At 30.0% G+C, this 13,016-nt stretch overlaps 2 protein-coding genes across 6 annotated transcripts; one reads left to right on the forward strand and one right to left on the reverse strand.

Annotated features, from left to right (window-relative positions):
- Positions 1–803: 803 nt before the first annotated feature.
- LOC103504680 (receptor-like protein EIX2) lies at positions 804–4,601 on the forward strand. 2 transcript variants are annotated; one of them, XM_051089776.1, is made up of 3 exons: positions 804–1,114; positions 2,939–3,769; positions 4,276–4,601. In XM_051089776.1, the coding sequence occupies exons 1-2, from the start codon at positions 827–829 to the stop codon at positions 3,758–3,760; spliced, it is 1,110 nt and encodes a 369-aa protein (XP_050945733.1). In that variant the 5' UTR covers positions 804–826; the 3' UTR covers positions 3,761–3,769; positions 4,276–4,601. The 2 variants fall into 2 exon arrangements, with proteins under 2 accessions (XP_050945733.1, XP_050945732.1); XM_051089775.1 differs by having other exon boundaries at positions 805–3,769.
- A 101-nt stretch (positions 4,602–4,702) lies between these two features.
- LOC103504679 (gluconokinase-like) lies at positions 4,703–6,825 on the reverse strand. Of its 4 annotated transcripts, none has more exons than XM_017047958.2 (4): positions 6,677–6,825; positions 6,538–6,580; positions 6,200–6,306; positions 4,703–5,053 (listed from the first exon to the last, which is right to left on the reverse strand). In XM_017047958.2, the coding sequence occupies exons 1-4, from the start codon at positions 6,687–6,689 to the stop codon at positions 4,884–4,886; spliced, it is 333 nt and encodes a 110-aa protein (XP_016903447.1). In that variant the 5' UTR covers positions 6,690–6,825; the 3' UTR covers positions 4,703–4,883. The 4 variants fall into 4 exon arrangements, 3 of the variants coding, with proteins under 3 accessions (XP_016903447.1, XP_008467298.2, XP_016903451.1); XM_008469076.3 differs by having other exon boundaries at positions 4,703–6,111; XR_007823517.1 differs by lacking the exon at positions 4,703–5,053 and adding an exon at positions 5,362–6,078 and having other exon boundaries at positions 6,513–6,580.
- Positions 6,826–13,016: the final 6,191 nt, after the last annotated feature.

The following is a 13,016-nucleotide window of genomic DNA, read 5'->3' on the forward strand; positions in this document are numbered from 1 at the left end:
TAAAAAATACTCTTAGTTCATTTTTTTTCTATTGAAGGAGATGTCATATATTTTTTTTTTTAAAAAAAACAATCTTCAAGAGACTTATTTAGTTGAATCGATTGGAAAAAAAAAACCTTAAATTTAAAGAAATAACATTCTCTTAACAAAGGGGTTTAATCTTATAGATACTTACAATGGTTCTTCAAAAAGTTTTTCTCACATTTTCTTTTTTGAAAATATGAGTTAAAGTTGAGTTGACTAATAATGAAGTCTTTGATAAATGAAGAAAATGGATGAAACTTTAACCATAACACTTGATGAAGAATAAAGTTAATAATTAGCTACCATAAAGATAAAAGTATATCATTCAATTTTTTAGAAAAGAAAATTAGACCCAAGAGAGTATCTTTTTCATGGCCTTTGCATCTATTATGGTGAAATTTGTAGTCTGAGAAATTAAATGGGAAATAAAAACAACAAGTAGAATTATGATCAAATAAAAAAAACATAAAGAAATTCATTGACTGAAAAATAAAAGTCTTTGATTATTCCACCAAATGCTTTTCTCACATTTGTTTTTAGAAAAGAGTTTGACTAATAATTAAGTCTTTGATAGTTACAGTACAAAAGCAAAAGGACCTTTAATTCATACATTCATTTTGTTTGCCAATTTCGTAAAGTGGTGCTAAAAAGCAATACAATAATTGATATTTTAAATTAATCCTTTGGCCAAAATTGAGAAAGAAATTAAAAAGTTGCATTAAATTAAAATTGATTTTATTATAAATAGAGACGAACTGATCTTAACCAAATTCATTCAGAAGTCCATTCTTATTCTTTGGAAATGAGTAAATTAGTTTCTAAGAAAAGTTCAGTGGTTATATTACTTCGTGTGTTATGGATGATACTGCTTCTTCTACACCTCCATTCTTGTTTCTTCATAACAGCAGCAACTTGCATCCAAAAGGAGCGTGAAGCTCTTCTTCAATTCAAGAATAGTTTTTCTTATGATCCTTCTCATCCCTTGGCTTCGTGGAATAATGGAACTGATTGCTGTAATTGGAAAGGAGTGGGTTGCAATCAAATTACTGGACATGTTACTATCATTGATCTTCGATCCGATGATTATCAGGTCGATTCCTACAACTCATCGTGGCCTTTATATAGCAATAATTCCATTGATTCTAGTTTGCTTGAGTTGAAATACTTAAATTATTTGGATTTAAGTGGGAATCACTTCAACTATACTCAAATCCCAAGCTTTTTAGGTTCAATGGTTGAGTTAACATATCTTAATCTTTCGAACACAGTCATTTCGGGTAAAGTTCCCCCTCATTTAGGAAATCTTACTAAATTGAAAGTTTTTGATTTATCATTCAATTATCAACTGCAAAGCAATAATGGTGATGTTGAATGGATATCTCACCTTTCATCATTACAATTCCTTGGCTTGACTGACATGGACTTCTCAAAATCTTTGAATTTGATGCAAGTACTAAGTTATCTGACTATGTTGTCCTCTTTAAGACTGTCAAGTTGTAGCCTTCAAAACATCTATTTCTCTTTGAGTTCCTCAAATTATTCTTCATTTCTCAGCCGAGTTCAACTGTTAGACTTATCTTACAATCAATTAAACGGTTCAACTCCTAAGGCTTTTCAAAATATGTCTTCCTTGAATTTACTAAACCTTTCAGCAAATAAGTTTACTGCTATTGAAGGTGGACTCTACTCTTCCTTCATTAGAAACAATTGTGGTCTAAAAGAAATTAATTTATCATGGAACTCTGATCTTGATGTAGATTTGTTTGAAACTTATGAGAATGAATCTATAAGTTGCTTCAATAATGAATATGATCTTCAAGTGCTTAACTTAAGAGGTACATCTATGAGAACCAAAATTCCAGATTGGTTGGGAAAATTAAAAAACATGAAGTCCCTTAATCTTAGATATAGTAAGATTTATGGTCCAGTTCCAGCTTCACTAGGAAATTTATCAAGCCTTGAATATTTATATCTTTCAGACAATGCCTTAACAGGAGCAATTCCAACCTCATTTGGAAGATTATTAAACTTGAGAGAATTGTATCTTTCAAACAATAGATTGGAAGGGGTGAGCGACGAATGTTTTATCCAGCTTGGAAATTTGGAGTTGTTAGACATATCAAAAAACTTGTTCTTCAAAGCTGTTCTTACGGAAGCTAGTTTTGCAAATCTCTCTCGTTTGGAGACCTTAGTGATTGACCATAACGAGCATCTTTCATTGGACATGGACCCTAAATGGATTCCTCCTTTTCAATTAAAATCGCTTGTTGCAGACTCATGTATTGGTTGTTTTGGAAGTGAGTTCCCTCCATGGCTTCAAAACCAAAAATCATTGATTGATTTACTTTTGTCCAATATGAGTATCTCAAGTGCTATACCAACATGGTTGGCACCACAAAATCTCACCACTTTGGATCTTTCCCACAACAAAATGACAGGCTCGCTTATTACCAGAATTGTTGATCAAATGCCCAATTTGAGATCGTTATTTCTCAGTAATAATCTTATCAATGATTCTTTATTATCTCCACTCTGCCAATTGAAGAATTTGGAGATTTTGGATCTTTCAAATAATAGGTTATCTGGAATTGTTCAAGGTTGTTTGTTAACTCCAAATTTGTTTTATTTAGATTTGTCCTCAAACAACTTTTTTGGGACCTTTCCACATTCACAGGGTAATCTTTCTTATATTCAACAACTGTACTTGAGAAACAATAATTTTGAGGGGTCCATGCCAATTGTATTGAAGAATTCTCACATTTTGGATACATTAGATCTTGAAGGAAACAAATTCTCTGGAAATATCCCCACATGGGTAGGCAATAATCTTCTAAATTTGCAATTGCTAATACTACGAGGTAATTTGTTCAATGGAACCATTCCTTCAACTCTATGCAAACTCACTGGGTTGCAGATATTGGATCTCGCACACAATCAATTAGAAGGAGATATTCCACCAAATCTCAGCAACTTCGATGTAATGACAAGAAAACGTTCTAAGGATGGTTATTACTACTACTGTGAATATTCAGATGCTGAAATGTGCTATCATAGTGAAAAATATGTAGTACAAAACATCAAGTCAAGTGAGTTAAATTACTCCATGGAACAACTAAAAACATTTTTAGTAAAAATAGACCTCTCCAAAAATCATTTGGTCGGTTCCATTCCAAGTGAGGTAATTATGCTTAAAGGATTATTTGGATTGAATTTGTCCCACAATAATTTAGTTGGGACAATTCCTGCTGAAATAGGAGAAATGGAGGTGTTAGAATCACTCGACTTATCTTTCAACAAACTTTCTGGACCAATTCCAAGGAGTCTATCAAAACTAAGTTCATTAGGCGTGTTGGTGTTATCTCACAACAATCTTTCTGGAGAAATTCCTCGAGAAGGACATCTCTCCACATACAATGAAGCTTCAAATTTTGATGACAATCCATATCTATGCGGGGATCCACTTCCAACGAAATGTGTAAATGAGAATTCATCTGAACCACAATTAAAAGATATGAACAATGTGGATGAAGAGGAGGATAAATGGGAGAAGTGGTTGGTTTACATAATGATAATTGTTGGATTTATAGTTGGATTTTGGGGAGTTGTGGGAAGTTTAATCTTGAAGAAGAGTTGGAGATATAAATATTTCAAGTTTGTGGATGAGACTTATTACAAGGTTGATGCAACCATTTGGAAGAGCATAGAATTTCTTAAAGGAATCTGCATTCCCAAATGATGAGTTTAGGTAATAAATTATAATTTCTTTGCTTCTTCTCTAGTGATCAATACATTTCATTTGAACAAATAATACTAAATAATGAATGTTTAATAATATTTTTGGAAAGCTAAGAGTGGTTTTGTAATGACCCTTTCTAAATTAAAATTTGGCTTCATTATTTGCTTATGCTTTCCTTACCCAAATGTTTATCTTTCTCTTTTAGAATATTATATTTTAAAACTCAAACTCTACCAATTTGATAATGATTTTAATTCTGTTAAATTATAAATATAATGTTTTTGAACATTTTAGTTTTTACTTGGGGTAAAAATACTAGTAAATTTTTAAAAGTTTAAAAATTGTTCTTAAAGTCTTACCCTTAGTTTAAAATGAAAAACATTAAAATTTTGTTTTAAAAAATAACTTTAAATTATTGAAAAGTTTTATAAGTACGTTTAAATTAAGAAAAAGATTAAAAAATATCTTAAATTTAAATTTATCATATTAATAAATTGAATCTATCTTTGATGCAGATGCAATGAAAGCTGGAATAATCAATCTATCTAATAAGGAGTACAAGTATCTTTTAGCTTTTTTAAATATAATGTGGGATTCTGAAAGTTTAGTATTAGAAATGGTTTTGAAAAAAGAAAACAAGTTCTATGAACACTACTTGTACAAATAGAGTAAGCCTTTTGTTTTATTCAATTCAGTCTTTACAAACGTCTTTAGAAAGAGACCAAACGTTCATTTTTGTTTTATATTTTTATTGTTTTATTGCAACTCAATAAAACAATGTGGCTGATGAAATGAGGTTGATTGTTTTTTTGTTATAAAACATCATAAACTTCAAGTTTTATATTATGGGTTTATCGATTAGAAATTTTGTTTTGAACGAGACAATTCGATACAAAAAAAAAAAAAGTTGAAAATTCATCAACCCTAGAAAAATCTTATCTGCTTCACAACACAAGAGAATTATATTATATGCTTCAAAATTCCCAAAATCACATGATTAAATTACAACATCAATAAACAGAAAAAACGATTGAGATTCTCAACAAGAGCCAAGGTTCTAAAAAGCAAATCTTGAACAAACAATCCAAAATCAACAGATGATCAACAAAACAGGAAAGATGACTCAGGGATTGAAGAACGGCAAAAGAGTCGGCCATGGCAACATTAGTGATATTGGCCGGAATCTTATTCCTCTTACAAAGGGGGTCGCTTGGAGCTCTGTCCTTGACAAACTACGGAAATCCATGGCAATAGGAAAATAAAATTTTTGTTTGGGTTGAAGAAATTTTGATGCTGCCACAGGAAATGAATTAGAGATTCAATGAAGTCGAGAAGTGGGAGATGATCATAGAGAAATGTGACCGTTAAGAGCGTGAATTTTGAATTTGAAAGTGTTGGACTAAGGCAACACGTCAATGGACTCTTTACTTACAATTCAGGATTTTTTTAACTAAAAATTAATAAATATAATATATTTTTAATTTATAAATTTATCTTTTCTTTTAATATTATAATATAAGAAATTTCATTAAAATAGCAAATGTTTTTTATATATTAATATCTATGCAATTATAGAAAAATCTTGAAAACAAGTAAAATCATTGTAGTTCAGATTTGATCTATGATAATTTATTTTAAAATTCCAAAACTACCTCTAATTACAAATCATGTTCAAGTTTTTTAACTTATTTAGCTGTTAAGTTTTTTTTTCCTTTTTCAAATCTTGGGTTGAAAGGTTTCAAATTCATTAGTTGGAGGTTTGTATTGAAGTTATATCTACTATATTTTGTGGTTTGTGTTTGAGAATTAAATTGTGTCGAAAAGTACAGTCGCCGTCATCATCATTACTACTGGAACTGTGCGATTGATTATTGTTCAGTCACTAATCCCTTTTTTGTACTTGCTGTGAAATCTGATGTAGTTGGTTATATCTTATATCAGATTGGAAATGCTGCATATACACCATGATGATACGTTATATGGAGAGTTCAGGAGGATCAATACTTCAGCTAGCAAATTTACTGGTATCATCTGAGGAAGACAAAACTAAAGCAAATGGGGCAGGTGCACTAAGTTATATCTAATCTTAAAGCCATCACTTCAGCTGGAGCATCCAATACAACAAACTTCACCACACACTTCATTGTTATTCCCATTTTTTCATAATTTGGATCACTTGATCTCAAATTCTCTCTATAGTGTTTCTGTAGAGCTGAACAACCAAGAACTACACTACTTTTAACATGCTATGCTCTCTCTCAATGTATCTCGAATCTTCCCAAGCCATGGCATTGGATCTTTGTCCCATAGAGGGATTCCTTTTGATATTGGCAAAATGTTAGTTTTCGTTCCTATTATAGAATTAGATCAATGTGCATCAACGCTTCTAGAAATAAGTAGAAAAAGAGAGAGAGAGAATTAAGGTTGTGGAAATAATACCTTTGTTAGAGACTGGGTGAAAATAATCAGCATCAAGAAAAGTGAAATCCAAGGCTTTGCCAAGCATCTCATCGATTGTCCTGCTTTCCACACACACACACGCACAACTACAACAATAACAGCTCAACAAATCATCAAAGAAAATAGACACATCCCACAGATCTTCATAATCGTATTCAATTAGTTATCTAAAATCTCCACTACTACTATATTACTACTCTTAATTTCATCTTCTAAAGCTGTTGAATCAATCAATCAACCAAATGTTTACAGAATCTGGATTTGGAGTGAATATGTTAAAAGAAGGACGAACAATCGGGCGTAGATCGGATATTTACGATTTTGCAGAACCGCAGACGCCCATCAGGACGATCACCATAGCTTCAAATCGAAAGAGAGAATCGGAGATCAAAATTTGAATGAAATCTACAATCATGAGACGGAAATTGAAGAATAGAATAGAATAGAATAGAATACCATTCGAGTTCATATGGGCAGGTGCGGGAGAATGATGAGATTTTGGGGGGGAAAATGGAAGGAGAGAGAGATGGTAGTTGAGACTTCAGGAATTACATGAACACATAATTATACTAATAATTTTATTTTCAGATTTTGGTTTTCAAAAGTGAAGGATATACTAATAAAATACACATAATTATTTATCGTTTTCTAAATAATTTAATTTGAAAATAATTTTTTTAAGAAAATAAATCATTTGTTTTTTTTTTTATTAATTATATTTTAGACAAGATTGTTCAAAGTTGAAACTAAGTTATAAAATATCAAAATTTAAAGTATAAAATAGTTTTTAAGGAATTAAATAAAAGGCATGACTAAGTCAAAGTCGTCTAGAAAAATAATTAAACATTTTAGTGAAACTTCATATATGTGTTTGTGTTTTATTGTTCCTCTCTTGATGATTATCTCTATAATTGTCTACTAATATATGTCTCTATTACATTATCTTTTATTTGATCTTTCTGCTTGATATTATATATTTTTTTATCCTCTCAAATTTTTATTTGACTCTAACATTAAGAAAATATATATACTCTTGAATTCAAGACGTTCTATCGATTTAGACTTCAAACTAATAATTGTATTAGTTTAAATCTTGAATTTTGAGAGTTGTATATATCAATTTAAACATTAAATTAATAGTTGTATCAAATTAAATTCTAAATTTTTTTTTCAGATTTTTAAATATTTTCAAAAAAAATTTTAAGATAATTTCGAAAAATTAAAAGTAGGATATATGATTTTTGTTTTGATAAAATGAAAAATATTATTCAACCTGGAACTATTTTTTTGGCAATTAATGATATGAATATTTTTGTTCCTTTTTTAGCTGCTCTGCGTATACTCTTTTGTATACTATAAGTATGCAAGTTATATATCTTCACTTATATACCTATAATCGAATATCACCTTAATTATCTCTAACTGATGTAGGACTTGGATAACATTGTTACGATCATCATCAATTTCATTTTTAAGTATTCGAAATTCAACCCATAAAAATTGAAACAAGTTATAAATAAGCATTAAAATTTAAAACTTAAAATATTTTTAAGAATATTAAAATAAAGAAATAGACCTGACTAGGTAAAGAACATTTAAAAGTAGTATATTGCTTTTCATTTTGCCAAAATTGAGAAAGAAGAAATTAATTGCACTAAAATTCATTCATTATAAGTTGAACTAAACTCTTAACCAAATTCATATATACATTACTCAGTACTTTGAATTCAATTGTAAGCAAAATGAGGAAATTAGTTTCTAAAGAAAGTTCAGTAGTTCCATTATTTTGTGTGTTATGGATGATTATGCTTTTTCTACACCTCCATTTTTGTTTCTCCATAACTGCAGCAGCTTGCATCCAAAAGGAGCGTGAAGCTCTTCTTCAATTCAAGAATAGTTTCTATAAAGATCCTTCTCATCGCTTGGCTTCGTGGAATAATGGAACTGATTGCTGTAATTGGAAAGGAGTGGGTTGCAGTCAAATTACTGGACATGTTACTATCATTGATCTTCGATACGATTATCAGGTCAACTTCTACGACGACTCATCACCTTTATATAGCAATAATTCCATTGATTCTAGTTTGCTTGAGTTGAAATACTTAAATTACTTGGATTTAAGTGGGAACGACTTCGAGTATACTCAAATCTCAAGCTTTTTAGGTACAATGGTTGAATTAACATATCTTAATCTTTCTGGCGCATCTTTTGGGGGAAAGGTTCCTCCTCATTTAGGAAATCTTACTAAATTAGATGTTCTTGATTTATCATCCAATTATCAACTACAAACAAATAACGACGATGTAGAATGGATATCTCGCCTTTCATCCTTACAATTTCTTTGGTTGAGTTCCATGGACTTTTCACGTGCTCCAAATTTGATGCAAATACTAAGTTCCCTTCCTATATTGTCCTCTTTAAGATTAGGAAGTTGTAAACTTCAAAACATCCATTTCTCTTTTAGTTCTTTAAATTATTCTTCCTTTCTTAGCAGAGTTCAAGTTTTAGACTTATTTAACAATCAGTTAAGCTGTTCAACTCCTAAAGCTTTTCAAAATATATGTCTTCTTTGAAATTACTAGACCTTTCTGGAAATCAATTTACAACTATTGATGGCGGACTTTCTTTTTTCATTAGAAATAAATGTGACCTCAAAGTATTTGATTTTTCGTATAACTCTTATTTTGGTGGAGATGTGTTTGGAAGTAGTTATGAGAATGAATCTATGGATTGTACCATGGATATGATCTTCAAGTGCTTAACTTAGAATATACATCTATAAGAACAAAAATACCAGATTGGTTGGAAAAGTTCAAAAACTTAAAGTCCCTTAACCTTGATAACAGCAGCATTCACGGCCCAATTCCTAATTGGCTTGGAAACTTATCAAGCCTTGAACATTTACATCTTTCAGATAATGCTTTAACCGGAGCAATTCCAACCTCATTTGGAAGATTATTAAACTTGAGAGCATTAGATCTTTCCAAAAATAGATTAGAAGGGGTGAGCGACGAATGTTTTATCCAGCTTGGAAATTTGGAGTTGTAAGACACATATCAAAAAACATGTTCTTCAAAGCTGTTCTTACAAAAGCTGGTTTTGCAAATCTCTCTCGTTTAGATACCTTAATGATTGGCCACAATAAGCATCTTTCATTGGACATGGACCCTAACTGGATTCCTCCTTTTCAATTAAAATTGTTTGTTGCAGACTCATGTATTGGCTGTTTGGGAAGTGAGTTCCCTCCATGGCTTCAAAACCAAAAATCATTGATTGATTTACTTTTGTCCAATACGAGTATCTCAAGTGCTATACCAACATGGTTGGCACCACAAAATCTCACCACTTTGGATCTTTCCCACAACAAAATCAGAGGCCCACTTTTTACGAGAATTGTCGATCAAATGCCCAATTTGGGAAAATTATTTCTCAATGATAATCTTATCAATGATTCTTTATTATCTTCACTCTGCCAATTGAAGAATTTGGAGATTTTGGATCTTTCAAATAATAGGTTATCTGGAATTGTTCAAGGTTGTTTGCTGGCTCCAAATTTACATTATTTGGATTTGTCCTCAAACAATTTTTTTTGGGACCTTTCCATATTCACAGGGTAATCTTTCTTATATTCAACAACTGTACTTGAGAAACAATAATTTTGAGGGGTCCATGCCAATTGTATTGAAGAATTCTCACATTTTGGATACGTTAGATCTTGAAGGAAACAAATTCTCTGGAAATATCCCTACATGGGCTGGCAATAATCTTCGAAATTTGCAATTGCTAATACTACGAGGTAATTTGTTCAATGGAACCATACCTTCAACTCTATGCAAACTCACTAGGTTGCAGTTATTGGATCTTGCACACAATCAATTAGAAGGAAGCATTCCACCAAATCTCAGCAACTTCAATGTAATGACAGGAAAAGTAAACTATGGTAATTACTTCTTTTGTAGAAGTAGTTTACTCTGCGGTGGTGGTGATACAAAATATCTAGTACAACACATCAAATCAAGGGATTTAAATTACTCTGTGATGCAACTAAAAGAATTTTTGGTAAATATAGACCTCTCCGGAAACCACTTGGTTGGTTCCATTCCAAGTGAGATAATCCTGCTTAAAGGATTATTTGGATTGAATTTGTCCCACAATAATCTAACCGGGACAATTCCTGCAGAAATAGGAGAAATGGGGGTGTTAGAATCACTCGACTTATCTTTCAACCAACTTTCAGGATCAATTCCTAGGAGCATATCAAAGCTAAGTAAATTAGGAGTGTTGATATTATCTCACAACAATCTTTCTGGAAAAATTCCTCGTGAAGGTCATCTCTCCACATTCAATGAAGCTTCAAGTTTTGATGATAATCCATATCTATGCGGGGATCCACTTCCAACAAAATGTGCAATTGAGAATTCATCGGAACCACCGTTGAAAAAGATTGACAATGTGGATCAAGAGGAGGATAAATGGGAGAAGTGGTTGCTTTACATAATGATAATACTCGGATATATAATTGGATTTTGGGGAGTTGTTGGAAGTTTAATATTGAAGAAGAGTTGGAGATATAAATATTTCAAGTTTGTGGAGGATGCTTCTTACAAAGTTCATGCAGCAACTGGGAGGAGCATTCAATTCCTTAAAGAACGAATCTGCATGCATGCAAATGAGAGTTAGGTAATCTTTTTCTTTTTTCACATTAATTTAACTGTAAAATATAATTTCTTAGCAGCTTGATATCTCTAATAGTCAATAACATGTGATTTAATTTGAACAAATAATATTGGTAACTAGAGAGATTGTAGTGATTAAATTAGATTCAATTACAGTAAAGTGAATGTTTATTGTTTAGTTTCTTTACGTATTAAACTAACCTTAGCTTACAACTCAAATCTAATCCAAATCCATTTTGAATTTCATTTTCTTTTCATAGCTGAAGGATTCCAAGAGCTTCGAGAGTTTACTGAAATCTTTGGGATTGATATCTAAAGAAGATTCAGAAGTCTCCAAGATCTTAAAAAGGTGTTGAAGTTTAAAAGCAAGAGGCCGATATGATTCTTGTTCCTATCTTTCGTAATGATCGGTGTGATCGGTTGGATATATTATGACATAAAATACATTAAAAAATATAATTCAATTAAATTGATTGAAACGTAAAGTATTTGACGCTTCAACAAAGTCTTTCTGAACATTTTTTTTTCCTTTTAATGTCTTCTCTGGTTGCATTTTCTTTAAATTACACGTCCTACGTCCTACATTATTGAATTGAGCCCTAGAAACTTAAATACTATATTAGTTAATGTTTTTAGAAAATTATATTTCTAGGCAGAGAAAATAAATGGAAATAAAAAGAAAAAGAATAGTCAAAGAAAGATGATATAAAATATATAAAGAAATATTGTTCAAATTAAGTTGACCGAATGTAAAGTCTTTGACGATTGGACAAAACATCTCTCCTTCATATTTTTTTTTTGTTTTAACGTCTTATTTGGTTGCATTTTCTTTACGTAATTACAATATTTTTTTTTTTTTGCATGTCATATCATTTGATTGAATACCAAGAACAATATACTAGATAATATTTTTAGAAAAAACATATTTGTATTTAATGCGGAATTACATTCTATAAAAAGAATTTAAATGTAAAAGAAGTGAATGCAACTTTATTATTATGAAATTTAAATAAATCATTTAAATTTAAGTTAAAGTTGATAAAAGAGAAAAAAAATTAAATAATTAAAATTTTGTTTAAAGAAATTTAAAAGGATTTTGGAATGATTTTTGATGGCCTAATTAACTGTTAATTACAAAGTCCAAGTAGTCCTTTGTTAGCTCCGATTATTATATTCAAAATCCCTACCGTAGGTTTAGGGTTTGTTTAAAAAATCATTTCTTTTAGAAAACATTTATTTTCATCGACTAAATTAAGTGGAAATAAAAATAAGAAATAGAATAATCAAATAAATATGACATAAAAATATATTAAAAATATTCATTGACTGAAAAATAAGTCTTTGATTATTCCACAAAATGTTTTTTTCTCACATTTGTTGTTAGAAAATATTTAGTGAATTAAAAATTGAGATAGGGAAGTCACTTTTGTTTTGAAAAGTCTTTTATAGTTACATAAAATATATTTAAAACTATTCATTGACTCAAAATTTTCTTTACCAATGTTATTTTTTTAAAAATTTGAGGTCTTATTGCGTATAATTGGAGGTGGAAAAAATTGAATCTGAGACCCCTTGTCTTTGAATGTAAATATCGATTAATTTTAAATTAACTTTAAATTATATTATTGTTAAGTTTAAATGTTCTATCATTCCCAGTCTTATTTCAACTATTTAACATTTGTTTTTTTCAGTTGACTTGACTAGAAAAAAAACCTAATTAAAGAGTTAAATTTAAAGAAAATTTTTTCTGTAAAAAAATTAATTATACAAGATAGTTTATTATTTGGTAACGTAGATAATTGAAAATTTTAAATGCTTAAAATTATAGATACATAAAATTACAAAATTTAAATGTATAAATTGCATTTTCATATACATTTGTAAGAATGTATATTTTTTTTTAAATATCTAAAGTATTTTAATGAAGGATAATTTACATAAATATAACAAAATGAAAAAATATTTATGGTCCGTGGAACAAAAAATTAAAACCAAGAAGCCATTATTGTTTTTTTTTTTACATAAATTATAGATTTGCCCTTTGTTGATTTTGAATATTGTAGGATTATTCTTCTCTTCACTTCTTTCTCTTCTTATTTGCTATTAGTTCTTCTTCTCTT

This window comes from Cucumis melo, chromosome 9 (genome assembly GCF_025177605.1).
Source record: "Cucumis melo cultivar AY chromosome 9, USDA_Cmelo_AY_1.0, whole genome shotgun sequence".
Lineage (NCBI taxonomy): Eukaryota > Viridiplantae > Streptophyta > Magnoliopsida > Cucurbitales > Cucurbitaceae > Cucumis > Cucumis melo.

Coding starts and splice junctions, on each gene's coding strand:
- LOC103504680 (XM_051089775.1), top strand. CDS start 827: ATGAGTAAATTAGTTTCTAAGAAAAGTTCAGTGGTTATATTACTTCGT.
- LOC103504679 (XM_017047958.2), bottom strand. Junction 6,307..6,537: donor GTCTGCGGTTCTGCAAAATC/GTAAATATCCGA, acceptor TTATTGTTGTAG/TTGTGCGTGTGTGTGTGTGG. Junction 5,054..6,199: donor TCACCCAGTCTCTAACAAAG/GTATTATTTCCA, acceptor TTCCTGTGGCAG/CATCAAAATTTCTTCAACCC.